General features: G+C 49.2%; 1 protein-coding gene across 2 annotated transcripts in view; it reads right to left on the bottom strand.

Annotated features, from left to right (window-relative positions):
• RAD23B (RAD23 nucleotide excision repair protein B) overlaps window positions 1–24,228 on the bottom strand; it is a 354,987-nt gene that overhangs the window by 100,196 nt on the left and 230,563 nt on the right. For both annotated transcript variants that reach the window (XM_085641292.1, XM_085641291.1), the window contains exon 7: window positions 18,592–18,763. In XM_085641292.1, coding sequence (XP_085497418.1) covers window positions 18,592–18,763 — 172 coding nt within the window. The remainder of the gene's footprint in view (window positions 1–18,591; window positions 18,764–24,228) is intronic.

Below are 24,228 nucleotides of genomic sequence, written 5' to 3'. Positions count from 1 at the left end.
AACAATGTGCAATCATCCGGACCCAACACTAGGCGGCGATCTATGCACAGATATGAATTCAGCAGCCCACATGCCTCGAACTGGGGTGAGGATTGTGCGTGGATTGTCGAACTGGAAGCTGTTTGGAACCGGAGCGCGAAGATTACATCCGAGCCCGATGGCGGAAAAAAACAATCTGAGGATGGAGCCGAAGCCCATGCGCAATACCATCCAAAGAAGGAGTCACCGACCTTGTAACTTCCAAAGACTTTCCAAGAGGAAAAACAAACTGCAAACATCCGGGCCCAACACCAGATGGCGATCTATGCAAAAGTGTGTAATCTGCAGCTCATATGCCTCGAACAGGACTGTTTCTTGGGAAGTATCAATCCCATTAATCTCTTGCACATCCTCTTACCAACTGTCATTGGCATAGGGCTGAGCGAACTAATCACCCTGGTGTGAGAAAGTGGCTCTGTATATACTGTTCCCTAATAGGTACAGGGTGTACAGAGTCCCCAGTCCCCCAGAGGCTGATAGAGGTCAAAGTTAGGTATGACCTTACTCTCAAAAGTGGTAGCTTGGTCGAGCAGTAAGGCAGTACCAGAGGACAGTGTAAAGCATTTATTGTACACACTCAAGTCAGCAAATGGTTTCACACACTCAATAACTGAACTCTAGGCCAATGATTTATATATATAAAATATATGCTTGTTTTATTTTTAGAACCACAAAGGGGATAAAAATATACTTTCTCTGAATGAGAGGTTGCATATAAATACTTTTTGTCTTAAGCAATGAATTTTTGTAAACAGTCACAGTTGGTTGCAATAAACAATCCTATTTCCTAAACATCACAATGCATTGATCTCAATGGTACATTCAGGTTATTTGTAATAAATTACTTTTCAGATTACTTTTGGAATTCCAGGTCTGGCTCCTAGAACCAGCCTTGGGTCAGTATTCAGAATCAAGTGATGAAAGTCGACTTAGTAACTGTAATGATTTTTAAATAATATTTAGCTATTTCAAGAGTTAGCACTTAGAAAATATTTCAAAGAAAACATTCAATGGATCTCTATGGCAAGAAATTCACATTGCAGGTAGAGTACTTTATCGTTACTTTAGTAATCCAGGACTGGGTGCCTAGACCCAGGACTGGGGTCCTTATCAAAAACAGGTAAGTAATTTCGTTTGCAGAAATGGTACGATTTTAAAAGAATATTTCAAATTTGTAAAAATAGACACTTAGAAGAAATTTCACAGAAAAGCAGACAATGGTTTCCTATGGGAGAAAAATGAGTTAGAGGTAAGTATAGTTGTGAGTACTTTTCAGGGTCAGGGCTGGGCACCAAGATCCAGCACTGGGAGCTCACCCAGGAACAGGTGAGTAAATTCGTTTTTGTCACTTGGCTGATTTTTGGTGAATTTTTACAGTTTTGAAAAGTTCACACTTCGAAGATTTTTGAAGAAAAAGCAGGTCAATGTTACCCTATGAGGAAAATGAAGTTAGCGGTTTAAGGGTAAGTACTCGACTGGCAGAGTTGAAATTCCGGGCATAGACTCAGGGGTCCCCCAGTGTCAGGTAGGTACAGTTGGTTCACCCTCAGCGGTTTCAGGACGGCCGGGTGCAGCGTGAGTTAGGCCCAATGTTATCCTATGAGGGATAGGGGGGCCTTGGTTGGTGGCTGCTGTCTGGCAAGCCACGCGTCTGTGGGAGCTGGGCTCCTGGTCACTTACTCAGGGCAAGTGGGGAAGTAAGTTAGTGTAGAGTGCACTGCCAGGGCCACTCGGGCGGCTGGGTGCAGGGTGCTTTTGAGCCTTCGGGCGCTCAATGGAAATCAATGGGAATGTTCCGGTTTGGAAAAAGGCTGCAGGCTCGGGGACGAGGATGTTTCCGGTGCCACCACCACTTCGAGGGGTAAGTTGGGTAGTTGTAGGTTAGGTGGGTACCCCGGGATTGGGCACAGGGGGCCGCAGGGCGCCGGGTGCAGGGGTGCCTTTTGACGTCGGGAATCTTACCCTCTGGTTGATCGCGGCTGGGGTGGCACTCGGTTCTGAGGCTGCAGGCTTCGTCCAGGATGTCGAGGGGGGTCCTTGGGTGCTGGACTCGGGGTCACAGTCGCCGTGGGGTCGTCCTCAGGGTCTTTGTCCACTCCGGCACTGGCCAGGCTTGGCTGGTGCAGAGTGTGTTGGGTCCGCGGTTCCGGGCTGCTGCCAGGAGTTAGGAATAGGTTTCTCGAGTAGAGCCTCTACTCATGGGAGTCCCAGGGAATCAGAGTTCAAAGGTAGCCAGGTCCTCCGGGATTTTTGAGGTTGCTGGCCACAAGAGATGCCGCGCTGGAGCAGGAGCAGGTTCGAGGGTCGACAGGCCGGTAGGGCTGGGGCCAAAGCAGTTGGTGTCTTCCTCTTTTTAGCAGCTGCAGGGCAGGTCTTTTTTTCTTCTTGCTCTTCTTGTAGGTTTCTATCTGGAATCTGGGGAAGGAAGGTTCAGGGGGCCCCTAAATACTAGATTTAGGGGCGTTACAGGTAGGTGAAGGCCAGGGACCAATGGGTCCTTGTCCTGGGGTGGGTACACCCCCTATCCTGCCTCTCTCCTGTGGGAGGGGGGCAGTAGCCTAATCCTGATAGGGTAGGGCCTCCCATCTTCAAGATGGCGAGAGCCCGGAGATGTGCTTCACCTCGCCTCCCCCACCTGAGGGGTGGGGTGGGCAGGCTGGCACATCCCCTGTCCTTGTATGGGGTTTCCGGCCAAGCTTCCCGCCAGAGTGGGGGGTTGCAGTGGCCTGGGGAAACTCCAACTGGCGGTATGCCTTTGAAGCTTCCCTTTGCTCATCCTGGGGGAGGAGATTTCTCACCTCACCCAGTATGTGCATTGTTGCAGGCCCGGGAGAGCAGGGGCTCTCCCACCCAGGGGTCCAGCAACGTGTCTGCTGTGTGGCAGCCTGGGCAGCCTCAGAGCAGACGTGGATTGTAGGTTAGCTGTAAGGGGGCATCTCTAAGATGCCCTCTGGGGTGCTTAGTACATTAAATCCCACACTGGCATCAGTGTGGGTTTAATGTGCTGAGAAGTTTGATACCAAACTTCCCAGTCTTCAGTGTTGCCATTATGGTGCTGTGGAGCTCGTGTTTGACGAGCTCTCAGCACCATGTACTTGTAAATGGCAGCACTGTACTTACAGTGCCCATGAATGGACCTGGGTACTGTAGGGGCACAGGGCTCCTGCTCCTGTGCCCACACCATAGGCATAAGGCACCCAGCCAGAGGGGTGGCTGACATATGCCTTGGCAGTGTAGGAGATGGGCATGGCACACAGAGATGTGTGCCATGTCGACTCTTTGTTTTGTCCTGCACCCAGACACTCAGCCTGCAAAGGCAGTGTGTGTGTGTAAGGGTACAGGGCCTCTAAGGGTGGCACAATGAGTGCTGCAGCCCTTAGAGGCCTTCCCTGGTCACAAGGCCCTGGGTACCTAGGGTACCATTTACTAGGGGCTGACATGTGGCCAGGGTTTGCCAATTGGGAGTTTGTATTTTAGGGAAGGAACACAGGTCCTGGGCACCTGATTGGCAGGAGCCCAGGGCACAACAAGGAAAAGTGCATCAGCTATTAGGCAAAAAAAGGGGGGGGGTTACTGCAACAGAAACCCACTTTCTCACACAAGTCCCCCACAGCCCAAAGGCCAGGAGACTTCTGCTAAAGCAGGGAGAGTCTACCTAGTCTTTCAGGCAAGGAAGAGTTGGGGAAGTGGTTTGAAAGTTGCAGGGCCTACTCTGCCTTACATCCTTCTGCCTAGGTCAGTCCCTTTGGGGAGCTGGCCTGTCTTATTAGTTTCAGGACGTATCTCCCAAGGCTCCTCTCCTTGTCTTTTACTGTCCTTGTCCCATCTTTCTATTTTGGGTTTAGAGGTGTATACGTCGGTAGTTTCTAACTTAGCCAGGGCTAGGCCCAGCTTACCCACAGAGGCTACCCACAGCTTGAGCAACCCCACTATGACCAATAAGGTCAGGGGGCCTGACTTGCTATTTGGCAGGGGGTTAGGCCACCATGCCAAGGATAGGGCTGCCATGAAGGCTAACACCCAGCAGAGGCTGCTGACAGCTGTCAGTGCCCAGAACCACACCTTTAGCTCCTGACTGGCAAGTGAGGGAGCTATTTTATAGTTCTCTTTGGGTCCTGGCTGTTGGTCTGTTTGAGGATAGGGGGTCCCTACTCTGGGTAGGGAACACCCCTTCTCCACCCTTTGTTCTGCCACCTGAGGAGCCACTAATTCAGGCTGGACAGTTGCCTGACTAGTCAGGTCTTGTTGTTGGCTAGGGGGGGCTTTACCAGTGCCATTGTGGGAGTTTTCCCTTACTGGGATAGAATCTCCCTGGCTCTCTGGAACTGTGGCTAACGGTTGCCCACCTTTCCTACCCTGTTTCTTCTCACTCTTTTGGGACTCAGCTGCACTGACTGCAGGTTGAGCCCCCACAGGTTCTTTGGGCTAGGCCTGGCATTGGGCCAGCACCTCTCTTTGGCTCAGTTCCACATCTAAGTGATAATTCCCCAAGAGACAATCAAGGGGGAGGTTTTTACTCACTATCACTTTTCTCCATCTAAGGGACCCAGCTGTGGCTAGGGGCACTATAGCCACAGGCCTAACAGTGACTCCCCCTGGGACAGTTCTTACCCTTCTTGTTTCCCCTGGGACATATTGGTGTGGGAATACCAACCTGTCATATACCACAGTGTGACTGGCACAGGTATCTCTCAGGGCAGTGGCTGGGATTCCATTCACCAGTAGGTGGTGGAAGTGTCTACTTCCTTCTGGGATCTCCAGCTTGCTTCTTGGGCCCATTCCCCAGTTGAAAGCTAGGAGGACTTCCTCATCTGAGGACCCTCCCTCCCAAGCTACACTGGCAACCCCTGGGGCTACACTAGTCACCCCTGGAGCTGTACTAGGAACCTTATTTTTAGGACAGCTAGAGTCCTGGGTGTGGTGTCCAGCCTTTTGACAGTTGAAACACCATATTCTGTTGGGATCCCAATTCTTACCTTGGTACCCTGGCTTAGTTTGTGAGGTGTCTTTGGGCCCACCCTCCTGGTCAGGTTTTCGGGGGGCTACCTGGGACTCCTTTCTTTTATCCACAAGGGGTTCACTCTCTTTCTTCTGGGGAGGCTTTGGGACCCCTTGGTTCTGGTCCCTCCCAGTGGACGTCCTAGTCACCCTAGTCTTGACCCAGTGGTCTGCCTTTTTTCCCAATTCTTGGGGGGATTTTAGACCTAGGTCTACCAAATGCTGATGCAACTTTTCATTTGTGCAGTTACTCAAAATATGTTCCTTCATGAATAAATTGTGCAATCCAGTAAAATCCTGCACACCATGTCCAGCTAACCAACCATCCAGTGTCTTCACTGAGAAATCTACAAAATCAATCCAGGACTGGGTCTGGGTTTTGTGAGCCCCCCTGAATCTAATTCTATACTCCTCAGTGGTGAATCCAAATCCCTCAATCAGAGCGTTCTTCATGAGGTCATAGGATCCTGCTTCTGGCCCAGAGAGAGTCAGAAGCCTGTCCCTGCAGTTACCAGAGAACAGTTCCCACAGGAGTGCCCCCCAGAGAGGTTTCTTTACTTTCCTGATATCACAAGCCCTCTCAAAGGCTGTGAACCATTTGGTGATATCATCACCTTCCTCAAATTTAGGGACAATCCCTTTGGGGATTTTAGGGTCAGAAGTTTCCTCCCTATCCTTGTTTTTATTATTGCTGCCACCATTGATGGGTGCTAAACCCATCTCTCTCCTTTCCTTTTCTAGAGCCAGGAGCCTGGACTCTAGATCTAATCTTTTGGCCAGCCTCACAAGGCTGTCCTCTTCACTGGGGGGTCCCCCAGTGTTGTCTCTGGGACCAGAGCCACCTGTGTGGTCTCTAAGTGCCCAGATGCTAATTCTTGAGTTGGAGGGTATGGGTGCCATCTCCTCCCTAGGAAATAGTATGGGGAGGTTGTTGTCCACCTCCCCTGTTTCCCTTTCCTCATCTGACTGGCCATCACCATGTTCAGATGGGTGGTCTTTAGCATACTCAGCCAGGAGCTCCTGGAGCCCTTGTTTGGTTGGATGCAGACCCATTTGTAAATTTTTGAGTTTACATAAGGACCTCAATTCCTTGAAAGACAAGTGTAAGTAAGGTGTGAGGTCGAGCTCCTCCACCAGGTCCATGTTATTATTATCACTAATAGCTGGGTTTGTTTGAGCTATTCTAACCTGACAGTTCTAACCCTCTACCCTGACTATAGTGACTTATTTTTCTAAAATTCTAATGGGACTTAAGCAAGGCCCTAGCAAGACTTTTAGTAATTTTGGAAAAACCAATCAGAATTCTAAAGGCAATTTTTAAGAGTTCTGTCGTGTGATCAGATGGTAACCAAGTAGTCCAACAAATGCAAGTTTGTATCCCACCGCTGCCACCAATGTGAGAAAGTGGCTCTGTATATACTGTTCCCTAATAGGTACAGGGTGTACAGAGTCCCCAGTCCCCCAGAGGCTGATAGAGGTCAAAGTTAGGTATGACCTTACTCTCAAAAGTGGTAGCTTGGTCGAGCAGTAAGGCAGTACCAGAGGACAGTGTAAAGCATTTATTGTACACACTCAGTCAGCAAATGGTTTCACACACTCAATAACTGAACTCTAGGCCAATGATTTATATATATAAAATATATGCTTGTTTTATTTTTAGAACCACAAAGGGGATAAAAATATACTTTCTCTGAATGAGAGGTTGCATATAAATACTTTTTGTCTTAAGCAATGAATTTTTGTAAACAGTCACAGTTGGTTGCAATAAACAATCCTATTTCCTAAACATCACAATGCATTGAGCTCAATGGTACATTCAGGTTATTTGTAATAAATTACTTTTCAGATTACTTTTGGAATTCCAGGTCTGGCTCCTAGAACCAGCCTTGGGTCAGTATTCAGAATCAAGTGATGAAAGTCGACTTAGTAACTGTAATGATTTTTAAATAATATTTAGCTATTTCAAGAGTTAGCACTTCAATGGATCTCTATGGCAAGAAATTCACATTGCAGGTAGAGTACTTTATCGTTACTTTAGTAATCCAGGACTGGGTGCCTAGACCCAGGACTGGGGTCCTTATCAAAAACAGGTAAGTAATTTCGTTTGCAGAAATGGTACGATTTTAAAAGAATATTTCAAATTTGTAAAAATAGACACTTAGAAGAAATTTCACAGAAAAGCAGACAATGGTTTCCTATGGGAGAAAAATGAGTTAGAGGTAAGTATAGTTGTGAGTACTTTTCAGGGTCAGGGCTGGGCACCAAGATCCAGCACTGGGAGCTCACCCAGAACAGGTGAGTAAATTCGTTTTTGTCACTTGGCTTGATTTTTGGTGAATTTTTACAGTTTTGAAAAGTTCACACTTCGAAGATTTTTGAAGAAAAAGCCAGTCAATGTTACCCTATGAGGAAAATGAAGTTAGCGGTTTAAGGGTAAGTACTCGACTGGCAGAGTTGAAATTCCGGGCATAGACTCAGGGGTCCCCCAGTGTCAGATAGGTACAGTTGGTTCACCCTCAGCGGTTTCAGGACGGCCGGGTGCAGAGTGAGTTAGGCCCAATGTTATCCTATGAGGGATAGGGGGGCCTTGGTTGGTGGCTGCTGTCTGGCAAGCCACGCGTCTGTGGGAGCTGGGCTCCTGGTCACTTACTCAGGGCAAGTGGGGAAGTAAGTTAGTGTAGAGAGTGCACTGCCAGGGCCACTCGGGCGGTTGGGTGCAGGGTGCTTTTGAGCCTTCGGGCGCTCAATGGAAATCAATGGGAATGTTCCGGTTTGGAAAAAGGCTGCAGGCTCGGGGACGAGGATGTTTCCGGTGCCACCACCACTTCGAGGGGTAAGTTGGGTAGTTGTAGGTTAGGTGGGTACCCCGGGATTGGGCACAGGGGGCCGCAGGGGTGCCTTTTGACGTCGGGAATCTTACCCTCTGGTTGATCGCGGCTGGGGTGGCACTCGGTTCTGAGGCTGCAGGCTTCGTCCAGGATGTCGAGGGGGGTCCTTGGGTGCTGGACTCGGGGTCACAGTCGCCGTGGGGTCGTCCTCAGGGTCTTTGTCCACTCCGGCACTGGCCAGGCTTGGCTGGTGCAGAGTGTGTTGGGTCCGCGGTTCCGGGCTGCTGCCAGGAGTTAGGAATAGGTTTCTCGAGTAGAGCCTCTACTCATGGGAGTCCCAGGGAATCAGAGTTCAAAGGTAGCCAGGTCCTCCGGGATTTTTGAGGTTGCTGGCCACAAGAGATGCCGCGCTGGAGCAGGAGCAGGTTCGAGGGTCGACAGGCCGGTAGGGCTGGGGCCAAAGCAGTTGGTGTCTTCCTCTTTTTAGCAGCTGCAGGGCAGGTCTTTTTTTCTTCTTGCTCTTCTTGTAGGTTTCTATCTGGAATCTGGGGAAGGAAGGTTCAGGGGGCCCCTAAATACTAGATTTAGGGGCGTTACAGGTAGGTGAAGGCCAGGGACCAATGGGTCCTTGTCCTGGGGTGGGTACACCCCCTATCCTGCCTCTCTCCTGTGGGAGGGGGGCAGTAGCCTAATCCTGATAGGGTAGGGCCTCCCATCTTCAAGATGGCGAGAGCCCGGAGATGTGCTTCACCTCGCCTCCCCCACCTGAGGGGTGGGGTGGGCAGGCTGGCACATCCCCTGTCCTTGTATGGGGTTTCCGGCCAAGCTTCCCGCCAGAGTGGGGGGTTGCAGTGGCCTGGGGAAACTCCAACTGGCGGCATGCCTTTGAAGCTTCCCTTTGCTCATCCTGGGGGAGGAGATTTCTCACCTCACCCAGGATGTGCATTGTTGCAGGCCCGGGAGAGCAGGGGCTCTCCCACCCAGGGGTCCAGCAACGTGTCTGCTGTGTGGCAGCCTGGGCAGCCTCAGAGCAGACGTGGATTGTAGGTTAGCTGTAAGGGGGCATCTCTAAGATGCCCTCTGGGGTGCTTAGTACATTAAATCCCACACTGGCATCAGTGTGGGTTTAATGTGCTGAGAAGTTTGATACCAAACTTCCCAGTCTTCAGTGTTGCCATTATGGTGCTGTGGAGCTCGTGTTTGACGAGCTCTCAGCACCATGTACTTGTAAATGGCAGCACTGTACTTACAGTGCCCATGAATGGACCTGGGTACTGTAGGGGCACAGGGCTCCTGCTCCTGTGCCCACACCATAGGCATAAGGCACCCAGCCAGAGGGGTGGCTGACATATGCCTTGGCAGTGTAGGAGATGGGCATGGCACACAGAGATGTGTGCCATGTCGACTCTTTGTTTTGTCCTGCACCCAGACACTCAGCCTGCAAAGGCAGTGTGTGTGTGTAAGGGTACAGGGCCTCTAAGGGTGGCACAATGAGTGCTGCAGCCCTTAGAGGCCTTCCCTGGTCACAAGGCGCTGGGTACCTAGGGTACCATTTACTAGGGGCTGACATGTGGCCAGGGTTTGCCAATTGGGAGTTTGTATTTTAGGGAAGGAACACAGGTCCTGGGCACCTGATTGGCAGGAGCCCAGGGCACAACAAGAAAAAGTGCATCAGCTATTAGGCAAAAAAAGGGGGGGGGGGGGGGGGGGGGTTACTGCAACAGAAACCCACTTTCTCACACCTGGTCATAATAGTCAAGAGTCCGTTCCAAAAAGAGAGTGTAAAGAATTTTGTGTGACTTGAGGTACTGAAAGTGCAGAACCTCGGTTGGATACAGTTGTGATGTTAGTCAAAGTCGGACCAGCGTCAAATCTGTCAGTGGACAATTGAAGTCACGTGTTCAAGTGCCAAAGTCTGTATTGGCGTTTATGTACCCAGGCATGTCGTGGTTGTGGGCACAGGAGTGGAGCAAAGGGCAGAAGTGGCTCAGAGGATCCAGCTGACACCAATGGCCAACCTGCTGGCGGTAATTCATGTGGATGGCCTCTCAGCTCTTTGGGGCCCGAAGGCATGCCAAGGAAGTCGGTAGAGATCCAAAGATATGCCAAGGAAGTCGGTAGAGAGCCAAAGCGCCTGAGCTGTGTGGAATTTATAATCTGGGGAAGCGTGGCAGAAGGTCTCGGACACTTGGGTTGAGTTGGAACTAGCTGCGGAATTGGTTCTGAAGTCAGCCGATTTGGGGAGCGGGAAAAAGGCTTGGCGCTGCCCACACTTTGTCAGGGGAGTGGTAATGGCATTAAGGAGTGGAACTCCGCTTTTGCTTACGTTTTTTGTACTTACCTGTGGACTTGGAGCATAACAAAGAGGCCTCTAGAATGGCTCAGTCAACTCCGTGAACAGGATAGAGTCTTGGACCTTCAGCAGGATTTGGAGCAGCCCATTGAGCCTTGTGCTAGGAGACGCAGTTTTGCCTTGTGTTCCCCGATGTCCTTCCGGTACATTGGCACACAGACTCTGCAGGTCTCGGAGTTATGGCCCAACACCACAGGAAAACCTGGTGGGGATCTGTCACAGACATCTGCTTACGACAGTCCTTGAAGGGCTTAAAACCTGTTGTTTTAGGTGACATCCCTTGCACAGTGTAAAAATCACTGAATTTTTTTTTTTAAAAGTGGTCTCTGTTTTTTTTTTTTTTAGAAGCTATCTATATCTGGAAACACGGAAAGAACAAGAGGGGCACCTATATAGGGCCCGCACATCATTTCCGGAGCAGACGGGAACTGAGAGCTTATTCAGCGAGCCCAACTGGCACCGAGCGAGGTCCGGAAAGGTTTCCCCCCAGGGGGCTTGGAGTCCCCATTTAGATCACTTCTTGAACATACTGGTGGAATGTGACCTTGACGAGGACGTCTCCCGGGAACGAGATCAAATGATGCGTCACTCCTTATGCAGAGTGACCTAAAACAAAATCAGTTACTTACCTGTAACTACGGTTCTCCAGTATTATCTTTCATAGATTCACATGCTTGAATCATCCCGGTCATCGTAGTGGGAGTCCCACAGTATACATATAAAAGCAGTAGATAATACTACAATAGGCTACCATGCAACGACCAGTCACTGCAATAGTCTATCCATTTTCTTTTGTAAATATAATCAAACTTAAGTAGAAGCCAATCAGGCGACGGAACCCTCCAGAACAATCCCAAGAGAAGCTAGGTTCCTCAGATTTTCAAGCACAAGTGTGAAGCTGTAAACTTTGGGGAATAAGGGAAGCCTCTCAGGGGGAAGAGGGTGAGTCGCATGTGAATCTATGAAAGATACTGATACTTACCTGTAACTGCGGTTCTCCAGTAACTATTTTTCTTCTACAGTATTGGATCAGTCAGATTCACATGCTTGAATCAGAATAGCTAGCAGTTGCATAGGTATACATGTATAAAAGTACTGTAAAATATATACATATCTACCCCGTAGAGGATGATGGGTAACAATATACATGTGAATACTAAAACATATATCATGTAGTAAAGTACCAACAAGACATAGATATGAATGTATATACATCACACAATGTAAAGTAAAAAACACCTCTAATAATAGAGGCTTACATTATTGGAATAGATGACGTAGGACTGCCGGTCCCACTGCTGCTTTGCTAGAAGTTGGCATATCTAGGCAATAATGCAGCATGAAAGTATGAACACTATGTAGCGGCACGGCAAATCTTGTCCAGTGGAATACCAGCAAAAAGAGCAGCAGAAGAGAAAACTGCTCCTGTAGAATGCGCCCTTGCCTTGATTGTAGGCAGTTTACCTGCCTTAGTATGATTGAGTTGAATAGTAGCAGCGATCCATTGTGCAATAGTTCTTTTTGTAACCGCAGAAACCAGTCTTAAAGGGCCATAAGATACTAGCAGTTGATCTGTTCTGCGCAGCTGCTTTGTTCTTTGCAAGCAAAATTTAAGTCATCGGTTGACATCCAAGGAGTGCAGTGATTTCTACGCCGGTGAAGAAGGCTGCAGGAAAAAAGTGTGCAGAATAACAGGCTCATTAAGGTGAAACTGAGATGGAACCTTTGGTATGAACTTAGGGTTTGTTCTTAACATAACAGTCCTCTGTGAAGCGTAGGTAAGGCTCCTTAATGGTGAAGGCTTGAATTTCACTTACTCTCCTAGCAGAAGTAAACACGAGAAGCAAAGCCACTTTCCATGTGAGGAACTTGAGCTCAATTTTGTGGGTTGGCTCAAACGGTGGTTTCATTAATTGAGACAGGACCACATTAAGGCGCCATTCTGATGAAGGAAGCCTAATGGGGGAAAAGTCATAAATAATACCTTCATGAACTGCTTGAGAAGAGCAGAGAGAAAAGGTGTCAGACGTGCGTCTGTATCGGGATAGTGCTGCGAAGTGGACCCTCACTGAAGCCTAAGCCAGACCTGATTTTGCCAAAGATGAGATAAGGCAGGATTTGTTCGAGAGAAGAGGGTGAATGCCATTCTGAAGGCAACAAGAACAAAAACGTTTCCATTTTAGTCTGTACGTTTTAGTAGTGGACTCAGCTCTAGCTCTGGATACTAGGTCTCTACAGTCTTTCGGGATGACTAAATCTTTGAATTCAGTTTCCAGGTATGCAATTGCAGAGAAGCTGGATGCGGGTGCAGGATCTGTTCTTTGTTCATCATTAGGAGAGAGGGTGACACTGGCAGGCGATAAGGCTTGAACTGTGACAGCAGGAGTAGTTCCGTGAACCAGTGCTGGCGGGGCCAACGAGGAGGAATGAGGATGAGTTGGCACGGTTCCCGTTTCATTTTCATCAGTACTCTGGAGAGGAGGGTGTATGGGGGAAAAGTGTATGCAAAGATTCCGGACCATCTTATTGAAAATGCACTCCCCCATGACCCTATCTGCGGTTCCATGCTGGCGAAGAACTGATATCGCTGGTACCATTGAAACGCAAATAGGTCCAAGTTGGGTGTTCCCCATTTCTGGAAAATGTGATCGAGAATCATTTGATTGAGTTCCCACTCGTGATTTGTTTGACTTAACCTGCTCAAGGTGTATGCCATGTTGTTCTTTACTCCTGCGAGGTGCTCCGCCTTGATCACCAAGTGATTTGACAGGGTCCATTCCCAGATCCTTTGAGGTTCCAAGGATAGGATATCTTGTTCCTCCCTGCTTGTTTAGGAGGGAGGGAGGGAGGGGGAGAGGGCGAGGGAGGGAGGGAGGGAGGGAGGGGGAGAGGGCGAGGGAGGGGGAGGGGGAGAGGGAGAGGGAGAGGGAAGAGAGAAGAGAGAAAGAGAGAGAATCCATTTGCCGCTTATTTGGAGGTCTTGCAGATGCACTCCCTAGCCTTCCAAAGATGAGTCTGTGGTCAGAACAAACTCTGGAAGAGAAGAAAGGAAAGACAGTCCCAGAGAGAGATTGCTGGCAGACTGCCACCAAAGATGTGCGTTTTTCATGATCAGTGTAATCCGAATGTCGTCGTTGAATGATCTTGTTACTCGAAGCCATTGGATGTCCAACTGCTCCTGAAAATGTCTCATCCTTAGGCTAGCATGATGTACCATGAGGATGGCGGAAGACATTCTGAGAAATGATTTGAGGAGATGGAAGCGAACTCTTTTGTAGAGATTTAGAGCCAGAGATAGAATGGCGTTCTGTCTTTCTGTTCATAAGAATGCCTTGTTTCGGAGATTTTCCAATGTTGCTCCTAGAAACGTTATCCGATGAGAAGGTACTAAAATAGATTTTTGTAAGATTTACTGCCAGCCCTAGAGAGCGGAAGAGCTGAAGGCAGAAGGAGATGACTTCTGAAGCTTGATGAAGAGAAGGAGCTTTCACCAGCCATTTGTCGAAAGATGGGCCTTTTAATCTTTGGTACGCTGCCCCGGGAGCTAGGCACTTGGTGAAAACCCGAGGAGCTGAACGAAGGCCAAAGGGAAGCACCTTGAATTGATAATGTGCGCCTCCCACAGAGGAACGTAGAAATTTTCAATTGCATGCAATTGATATGGATAGGGAATTATGCGCTGTCCAAGTCCATGCTTGCTAGGAAATTCGAATGGTTCAGAAACTGTAGTATCTCCTGGAGAGTTACCATTCAAAAGTATTTTTTCAGCAGGTATTTGTTGAGTTTTCTGAGGTCTAGAATGGGACGCCATTCTCCCAAATTTTTCTTCTTTATCAGGAAAAAACAGAAGTAGAAGGGGTTTCCTCTCTGAGGGCGTGGTACACATTCTATTGCAAAGCCTCCTTCTTTAGCAATTGAAGATGGGGTGGTATTGATTTTTTATGCGGATGAGGGGTGGCGTTGTGGTAAACTCTAGGGTATGGCCATATTTTATTATATCTTGGACCCATCTTTCTGCTATTTTCTGCCATTGATGTAGGCAATGAGAAAGGGCAATTTTCTTTAGTGAAGTAGAGAAGGGAAGGGCGGCATGCTGCGAGGCGTCGTCACTGCTTTCTGACTGAATCCCTGGGTTGACTTTGCTGGTTCCGTCTATATTGTCTGGAATAAGTAGCTTGTGGTGGTGCACGGTATAGCTGTTGCTGCTAGTAGAATGGTCTTAAAGAGGTGCAAGTCTGAGGCTAGTATTTCAGGTAACCTCCTCGAAAAAAGTAGGCTCCTCTGCCACGTGCTCCACGAAAGGGGGTCTATCTCTATTGGATATTTCCCAAGGCCTTCGCTGTATCCGTGTCTGTTTTGGTGGTTTGCAAAGCGTCATTAATATGTTTGGCGAAAGTGTTTCACCATCAAATGGCATGTCCAAAATTTAGCTTTGCACCTCAGGGCGGAACATTGTTGCCTTTAGCCAACCCTGGCGCTTGAGGACAGCAGCTCCAGCGAGCTTAGGAAAGACCAAGGAAGCAATGTCCATAGAAGCATCGATAATCTCGGATGCAGATCTTTCCCCTTTCAACAGGATCTTTCTTGCTTCCATCCTTTTATCCTCTGGAAGGAGATCTATGAAATTAGCGATGTCTGACCACATCTGGCGCTCGTATCCGGCTAGAATCGCCAGAACGTTAGCGGCACGAACTGTAGCACCTGAGGTGGTTGTGAATCTTTTGCCAATGTTATCTAGGTGCCTCCCTTCTCTGTCAGACGGTGCAGTAATGGGCGCTAAAGGGTTCCTTGATCTCGGTTGGGCAGCTTGTGAGATAACAGAGTCAGGCTTCGGATGTTCTACCAAACACGCTGGAGCATCGTCAGGCGCTTTATACTTCTTGTTGATTCTGGGCAAGACCGGGATAACTGTGGCAGGTGTCCTCATTATCTTTACACCTTCAATCCTCGATGTGATCTATAATGGGTATAGATCTGACAGATTTTCTGGACAGATCATTGAAATCATAGAGAAAGCAATCTGATTGCTTGACTGTTAAAGACAGTTGAAAACGTGAAGCTGCTCTTTCTATTTGAGCGTAAAAGCCACCAACATCTTCTGGTGGAGACTCTACAGTTTGAAGAGAAGGAGAAGCGGGTGTCACTATAACAGTACTTCTATTCATCCCTTACTGCCCATCTTTTTGAGGTTGACTGTCCTCAATTTCTCCTTTATCAGAAGTGTCCCGATGTTGAGGCAAAATAGTATTTCCCGCAGAGGAGAGGTCATAGGCAAAGGTTCAGAGGTATGTGGTGGAGAAGAGGTAGGCAGTGGTGGAAGAACAACTACTGAAAGAAAGCGTGTGTGGTTATCAAGCAGTAAATCTTGAAGGTCCTGTACCAGAGTCACAGGACGATGGACCATAGGCTCATTAACTTGTTCCATATATTGAATCTTTGCATGAGGAGGGCGATATTCTTGTAGTAACCCTCAAATTCATCATCTTCCTCTTGGTATTTTACATGCAGCTGAGAAGGACTATCAGCAGGTCCAAACATTACATCGTCATCAGACTCCTCTAAAAAGGTTGAAGGTGGCAAAGGTGAACCTATTGCTGGATACTGCAAAAAAATGCCCCGTCGACTGTGTAGTCGACGAGAACGTCGTCGACGGGTACACAGGCTTAAGTTGTAAGGACGATAGATGCTTAAGACCAGGCGTGGGATAAAGAATCGTCAACTTCGTCGACAGTTACCGGAGTCTGCGTCGTCGATGATGACATGACAGGACAGAAGATGAAGTCATCGTCAGTATCGTAGACGATATTGTCGTCAACGCGGTCGTAGACTAGGTCGTCGATGGAACAACAGTCATCGACGAGGACACCGACGACAAGGTTGTAGTCGTTTGAGACACATGAGCTAGTCGGCGGTGTTAAAGCCATCATTGTCACTGGAAGCGCCGTCGGCGAGACAGTTGTCGACTATGAAGATGTTTTCCATTGCGTGGTAGAAGCATGTCCAGAAGGTGATTTGTGCGTCGACTGTGACCCAGAAGAGAACGCAGTCGGTGAAACAAGCTTTCTAGAGACTGAAATTTTCATTAAATTTTGTGAAGAGTGCTTTTCTATGGCTTTTTCCCTCAGTTGGAAAAGGAAGCTTTCCTTTTTGTGAGGTGCCTGTATCCTCTTGACAAGACTTTTTAGAAGTCCTTTTCTTGGAAACCTTAGGAGAGTCAAGTGGTCTAGCTCTCCCCTTTTGGATGTTTCCTTAGAAGCCTGTGAGGTAGAGCGCTACTCATCCTAGGACGACGTCAGATTTATGCTTTACTTTCTGAAGCCAAATCAGTAATCTACCCTCTCTATCTTTGAGGGTTGTTGTAGAAAAGTCCTACAGATTTTGCAGTCTTTTACCTTATGTTGAGGGTAAAGGCAGTAGATGCAATTTTTATGTGGATCTTCAGCATGCAGCCTCTTCTTACCACAGGATCCACACAACCTGAAGAGACCTTTCTTAGAAGAACCCGACATTCTGAGTTGAAATCTAGAATTTTGAAGAGAAAACTGAACAGAGTTCAGGGATACTCCCTTTCACACAACGTGCGGTAGAATATCTGAGGAACCTAGCCTCTCTTGGGATTGTTCTAGAGGGTGCAGTCACCTGATTGGCTGCTACTTAAGTTTCGTTTTTTTATAAAAGAAAATAGATAAGCTATTGCAGTGACTGTTCATTGCATGGTAGCCTATTGTAGTATTATCTACTGCTTTTATATGTATACCGTGGGACTCCCACTACGACGACGGGGATGATTCAAGCATGTGAATCTATGAAAGATCTAATACTGGAGATCTTTGCCTCACGTTTCCAGATCACAGTCACCGCAGATCGTGAAGTCATGGGAGGGCCCCAAGCACAAAAGGTAGGTCAAGTGGGGATCAGAGACATATCTGTCTGTGACATTCCTCACAGGGCTTAAAACCCTGAAGATGTATTTTCAGGGAAATACTTTCTTTTTACAGAACTACTCCATAATACATTTACCACATCTCCCTGGCGCGCTTCTCTCCCCCAATCCCTGCCCTGCAATCCAAGTTAGTTTCCTTTGCATTGTAAGCTTTCTTTAGGGTACTTCCCCCCCCCCCCCCCCAACCTGCGCTCATCTACCTCATGTGATGCTTTTTCGCCTCCCTCCATTCGTCCATTCCTTCGTTGTCTCCCAAAGCCACTGTTTGTTTTTTCTTCTTGTTCTGAGAGGGTGCTGCGGGAGGTGTATGAGGAGTATGGGCTGAGGAAGCAAAACTGGACCAGGCAGGAAACAAATTCCGGGCCCTTTGCCTTAAATAAAAATTTTAAAAAACACACACAAAAAACACCAAAGCTCTGTCAAACTAGTAGGTCCTAAAGGTGAGACCTATTGCCTTTGCCAATGTGCTTGTAAGAAAAAATGTTTTGGCGAGTGCCAAACAAACTACCATAGCCGCAAATAATCTGAGGACAACATGATTTCCTCAGATTTACAATTACCCCCGCTGAAGCCTATCCACTGTTTACATAGTGTTTCATCAACACCTTAATTTTTTGCTGATGACTGAACTATACAGTCAAACTACAGAATAAAGGAGAAGAGCAAAATGGCCAAGATAACTCACTCCCCTCAAATCCAAAAGCAAGGTAATATTAGAACCAATTGAAAAAAAATAATTAAAAAAATGATTGCTTTGCTAAGCCCCAATTCAAGTAGAACTACTACCCCACGCTATACGCTGTAGTGGGCTGAAGAAAAAATGTGAGTGACACAATAACAGACCAATGGAAGCAGAGGGCTGGCTATAAATCTTATCCAGGGCTACTGCAATCATGTGGTAGAGGAGGGCCAAATTATGCAGCAGGTTTAAAATAATTTTGCAGGCAGAAAAAGAAAATTATGTGGCGTAATGCAGCACACTTTGTGATAGCATTACTTCGTTATTTTGTAATTTTTATACTTGTTAACACTCTCTGGGCATTGGTCGCACCTAATGTAAACACCCACATATTGCAATAAGCAACCAATGAACCTTTTCAAATGGGTTTCCACTGTGCGGCAACATGTTTCGCTGCATTTTTAGTAATTCAGTTAAACGTTTGAACAATTTTTTTTTTGTTGTTAATATCTTCAGATTATGCAAAAGATGATAAATTATATGGCAAAAGTGCCTAATCCGCAACTATGCGAAAATCGCTGCAGCCACACAATTGTATCATTCCAGTGGCCCGCTTATGTTAGACGGATACTTTTGGGAACATCAAAAGGTTTTTGGGCGAGTGCTAGACCTAAAAGTAAGTGCTGCTTTCTTAGAATACATGCACAGAATTTGAATATTCAGAAATCCTTGCCAAAAAGATTCAACTTACTGCCTGATGAAGGTGTTGTAGTTGTGGTGGTAGTGGTGGTGGTTGTTGTAACTGCTGCTGTTCCTGCTCCTGCTCCTGCTCCTGCTACAGGGGTGGTGGGCTGTGGAGTTGGAGAGCTGACTGCCTGTGGAGGCTCAACCAGGGCCTGGTTTTCTTGGTCCCCAGGGATGCCCTAAATTTAAATAAATTGGCAATTACAAATACAGCACTTATAACCAACAAGAGAGGATTTGGGAGAAAAAAGCATAGTAAAATAAAGTTACAAACTGGTAACAGCTCTTGGTATCCTTTATAGAAATTGTTATAAGAATATCAACCATACACAAAAGTGGAATAATGTAATTATCATATTGGGAATCAAAATTACCCAGTCCTCTCTGACATAGTGGAAAACTTGCTTCTAAATAACTGTCCCTTAGCAGAACAATTCTCATCAGATTCATAAGTATATTATTTCATCAGGCAGGGATTCACTTTTTGACTGCTTAAATGCAGCGCAGAACCAGCTCTTATCCATGCATTTGCTCGCTAATGCACTGGATCGGCCAAGCACCAAAACCATTACAAAAAAGTCGCAAGATATTTTTTCCCGCGTTGTGAATTATTCCTCATTTGTTTGATATGATACGCATCGGTCACATCAAACTAAGCACAAGCAGATCGTGCCATTATGAGTGGTTGCTCTACTTGATCGGTGCATAGGAGCATAACAGAATCAGGGCATTGGTCACAACAAGAGTGGTTAACAATGAAATGGGGAAAAGGTCTCTCCCTAGTGGATGCCTACTTGGGGAACTGCCCCAGGACCATGATCCCCCCAAGCAATCAATAACCAACCCACTAGAAACCAGGTAATATGCATTGAGGATAGTGCATGGTGGATGCCTCCTTATCATGGGCCTGTGGGCTTACACCCAAAGTCTTGCTGCACCTCCTCTCCCAGGGGGCACATTGGAAGTTTATTCCAAAAAAAAAAAAAAAAAGGAGGGGCATTAACCCCACTAGAAACCCACATTTAAAACAAACATTGAAAATGCAATAGGTGGTGGAGGAGCCTAGCGCTTGACCAAGATGGCCGCGTGAGCTTAGAGCTCCCGAGACCCTCGCGCCCTCCGTCGACTATCCGGTCTCTAATCCTGATGGTATGCATGGCACCGTGTTGCTGAGTTGTCAGGGAGGCGATTGATGTTACCCACGGTCGGATCGCCCATCGGGAACCGGACTTACGACTGGCGGAAGATTGCGGCCTAACTCCCGGGGATGCCAGGGGCTAGAGTTGGCAGGATGCCCGACTCCTAGTTGATCAACAACGGCCTGGCGAGGTGTGAACTGTCGGACGGAGGTCCTCGCTCTTTCACTTTCGGTTTCGTTCCCTTTGTCTGCCCGGACACTGTAGAGCTCTGGGTGGCTTTATTACCCCAAGGACGCTCGGCGCGCTACTCTGGCAGCACAAGGCAGACCTGCTCACTCCTTATTCCTCTCTCTGAGAGGGAACAGTCTTAACTGCATTGGACTGCCTGGAGTCCATTATGTCGGGCAAAGCAGAAGGGGATCGGCTGAAGACTAAGTCCACCAGGCGGGGAACGTATTCCCAAGTCAACAGTATGGACCGCTACGCCCTCCTGAAAGCATCGCCGAGTGGATCGAGCCAGGCGCCGGATGCCCAGAAGGAGGACTCGCCTGGGACACCGGAGCTCTCCCTACAGGATGTCATGGGCGCGCTCGACGGGATGCAGTCCTCGATGGGGAGACAGTTCGAGGCCCTGGCGCATAAGGTGGATGCCATCCTGGTAGATGTCAATCTGATCCGCTCGGACCTGGGCAAGACAAACGAACGCGTTAAGAACCTGGACCACAAGACCACGGGCCTCACTGATGATGTAGCGGATCTGCAGACCGAGGTTCGGAAGTTGAGGGCCGAGAGTGACCTAGCCGCCCGCCGGCTGGAGGACTTCGAGAGCCGGGCCAGGCGCAACAACGTGCGCGTCATCGGGGTCCCGGAGTCCTCGGATGAGGCTTCGGCGGACCTGCTGGTGGAGGATTTGGTCCTCAATCATCTGAAGCCTAAGGGCCTTGGAAAGTTTTTTGCGGTGGAAAGGGCCCATAGGGTGCCGGGCGGGCGGCCCAAGGCGGGTGCCCCGCCGCGGCCGATTGTCGCCCGGCTCTTTCATTTTCGAGACCGGGACGCTATCCTGCAAGCTTCGAGGGTGACGGGCCCAGTCCCCTTCCAGAATGCGTCGGTGAATTTTTATCCGGATTTCACCCAGCAGGTGCAGAGACAGAGCTTCCTGGGGGTGAAGCGGAGACTTCGGGAACTGGATCTGAAGTATGCCATGCTTTTCCCTGCCAGACTACGGGTGGTGCATGAAGATCGGACATTCTTTTTTGACTCTCCTGTTATGGCCGACGAATGGCTGGACGCTTTGCCCCGGCGACGGACGGGGGACGGGGGACGACACAGCCGAGCATGGAGACAGTGGCCGGGATGGACAGGGCTGATATCCCAGAGCCGGCCTGACTTGATTTGACCATCCTTGAAGATTTGAACAGAGTGCAGTAACTGTGGAGGGTTGCGGGAGGGCGAGGGGTGCTCTTTTCCTCCCTTAGGGTACTTTTTGTAGATTTTTTGTTTTTGTAGGGCGACAGGCACACTGCAAGTTGGGGGGGCTTTGTAAGCTGCAGCAGGGGTGCAGGGTGGGGGGAGTTTTTGGGATTTTGAGTTTGTTGTTGGGGGGTTTATTTTTGCAAGGCATGATGATTATCCTCAGGGCTGTTCCATGGTGGCTCCTCGGGTGTGGGGTGGGCCTCTTTCCGTTTGAGGATGGGGGGTAGAGGCTTAAGTGTTATAAGCTGGAATGTTAATGGTTTGGGGGATCGCATCAAGAGGGGGATTGTTTTGCAATTTTTGAAACGCTCAATGCCAGATGTTGTCCTGCTGCAGGAAACGCATCTCATAGGTAATACGTGCTATGCCCTGAATAGGAAGGGGTATAAATTCATTGCACACTCGGGATTCTCTTCTGGGTCCAGGGGTGTGGGCATCCTCGTTAGAGCATCGTTGCCTTTTGAGGTGGACTCCACCATTGTTGACGACAGGGGGAGGTTTGTGGCGGTGGCGGTGGCGGGGCGGTGGGAAGGAAGGACTTTGGTTTTGGTTTCGGTTTATGTCCCGCCGGCCCTGCAGGCCTCCACATTTGCTGAACTGGGCAGGGCTTTGCTGACTCTCCCGGGGGGAATGCTGGTAGTGGGAGGGGATTTCAACGCTGTGGGCTCCGGACTGTTGGATAGATACCCGCCCAGGGACACAGGGGGGGGCTCAGAAATGGCTTCCAGACTTCCTGGATACGTTTGGTCTGATAGACTGCTGGAGGCTCCGGCACCCCACACAGAGTCAATACACGTTTCACTCCGGGGCGCATGGTAGCCTCTCCAGGATTGATTACCTGCTCACTCTGGCCGCGCATGCCTCGTTGATATCCGAGGCGAGGCACATGGCACGCGTTATCTCTGACCATTCGCCAGTGTGGATCCGGCTGGATCTAGGTCGGGAGGGAGGAGGGAGGGTGGCCCCCATCAACCCATGGTATTTCCGAAACCCCAAGATGCGCAGCGCCCTGGTAAAGAAGGTAGATAATTACTTTAAGGACAATCTGGGAACCGTGGACTCGGCGGTGTCGCTGTGGGAAGCTTTTAAGACCGTCCTTCGGGGGGAAGCCCTCTCCCTGGTGGTGGCTGCCAAGAATCGGAGGGATGGCGAGGTGCGGCAAGTGGAGGAGATCGCGGCCCTTGAGGGAGCTATGGAGGAGGAGGTTACAGAGTCCTCACTGCATGAGCTTTGCTTGAAGCAGGCGGAGTATAGGGACCTGGTGACGAACGCCGCTAAGACCCTCAGTAGGGAACAACAGGGCCGCCTGTATGACGTTGGTGATAAGGCAGGGAAACTCCTGGCGTGGTTGGACAGGAAAGAACGGGTCAATAGAGTGGTGCCAGAGTTGACGGGAGAGTGGGGAGAGGCGATTGTGGAACCTGAGGGGATTGTGAAGTGTTTCGCGGAGTATTTTCGTAGGGTTTATTCCTCGGTGTCGGACAGGCCGCCCGAGGACTCGTCTGATCTCCTCCGTGATATCGAGTTGCCCTGCCTCTCTGACATAGATAGGGACGATTTGGATGGTGACATAACGGTTGACGAGGTGGCGGGGGCGATTCGCGCTTTAAACTCGGGTAAGGCCTCTGGACCGAATGGACTGCCGATCGACCTGTACAAACTGTTCCCGGATAGGGTCGCCCCTCACCTGCGCGCCATGTTTTTGGAGGCGCGGGGGGATGGGATCCTTCCGTTGGATCAGCGGCTGGCGTCGATCGTGGTCATACATAAAGAGGGTAAACCCCGAGATAGTTGCGCCTCCTATCGGCCCATTTCACTCCTCAACGCTGAGCCGAAAATTCTGGCCAAACTCCTGGCTACCCGTTTGATTAGGGTACTTGGCGATTTGGTCCACCCGGATCAATCTGGCTTCATCCCGCACCGAAACACAGCATTAAACCTTAGGCGTCTTCATGGCGTCATCGCCAGGGCGGGCACGCTGCGTGAACCGGCTATTGTGGCATCTCTTGATGCCACGATGGCCTTTGACACGGTGGAGTGGGCATACTTATGGGCCGTGCTGGCCAAGTTTGGTTTCGGTCGCGGTTTTGTGAGTTGGGTTCCGTTGCTGTACGAGGGGCCACTAGCGAATGTTGTGGTGAATGGTCGGGCATCTACTCCGTTTCAGCTTGGTAGGGGTACGCGGCAGGGTTGCCCCCTGTCGCCTCTGTTGTTCGCCCTCGCCCTTGAACCGTTGGCTGCGTGGATACGTTGGCACCCGGATATACGGGGCCTTCGGTGGTCGCCTGATCACGAGGACCGTATTTCGCTTTATGCCGATGATATCCTGCTGTATCTTGCCTCACCTAAGAAGTCACTTATAGTGGTCTGTGACGTACTCGCATCGTTCGGTAGGAACTCGGGGCTTGTGATTAATTGGGGCAAATCGTACTTGTACGTTCTTAGTGGCGAGGTCCCACCGATCCCTAGAACATGTTCGATACAGGTTGCCCAGCAGGGCTTCGTGTATTTGGGGATTTTTATATCCATGGATCCTGCTGTGCGCTATGAGAGGAATCTGCTCCCCCCCTTGGCACGCTTGAGGCGAGACGTTGAAGGTTGGCGGAGGCTGCCGCTCTCCCTGGTTGGGCGTGCGGCCCTGTTCAAAATGATGTCTCTTCCCCGCTTCCTCTACGCCCTCCAGAACACCTTGGACTGGGTACCGGCCAAATACTTTCGGGAGGTCGAAGGCCTCCAACGGACGTTGCTGTGGGATGGGCGGCCGCGAATAGCTATTTCAAAGTTGACGCTCCCATGGTACGATGGGGGCATTGCGCTCCCAGACATCCGACGGTACTATTGGGCCACGCAGCTGAGCGCGATCAACCATGGGTTTTATGGCCCTGCCCTCACCCTGGGTATGCCATGGATAGGTGGCTGCTGCGTGGCGGCAACTACTACAGGGCGTTGTATTCGCGGTCCTTAGACTCGTCCCTCACGGGGCCCACAGGTGTGGCGGTGCGTGTATGGAAGATGGCGACTGACTCGTTGGG

Source organism: Triturus cristatus, chromosome 2_2 (assembly GCF_964204655.1).
Source record: "Triturus cristatus chromosome 2_2, aTriCri1.1, whole genome shotgun sequence".
In the NCBI taxonomy this organism is placed as follows: domain Eukaryota; kingdom Metazoa; phylum Chordata; class Amphibia; order Caudata; family Salamandridae; genus Triturus; species Triturus cristatus.
Note: the sequence above shows the minus strand (reverse complement) of the source record. Positions and strands in the feature narration are given on the sequence as shown.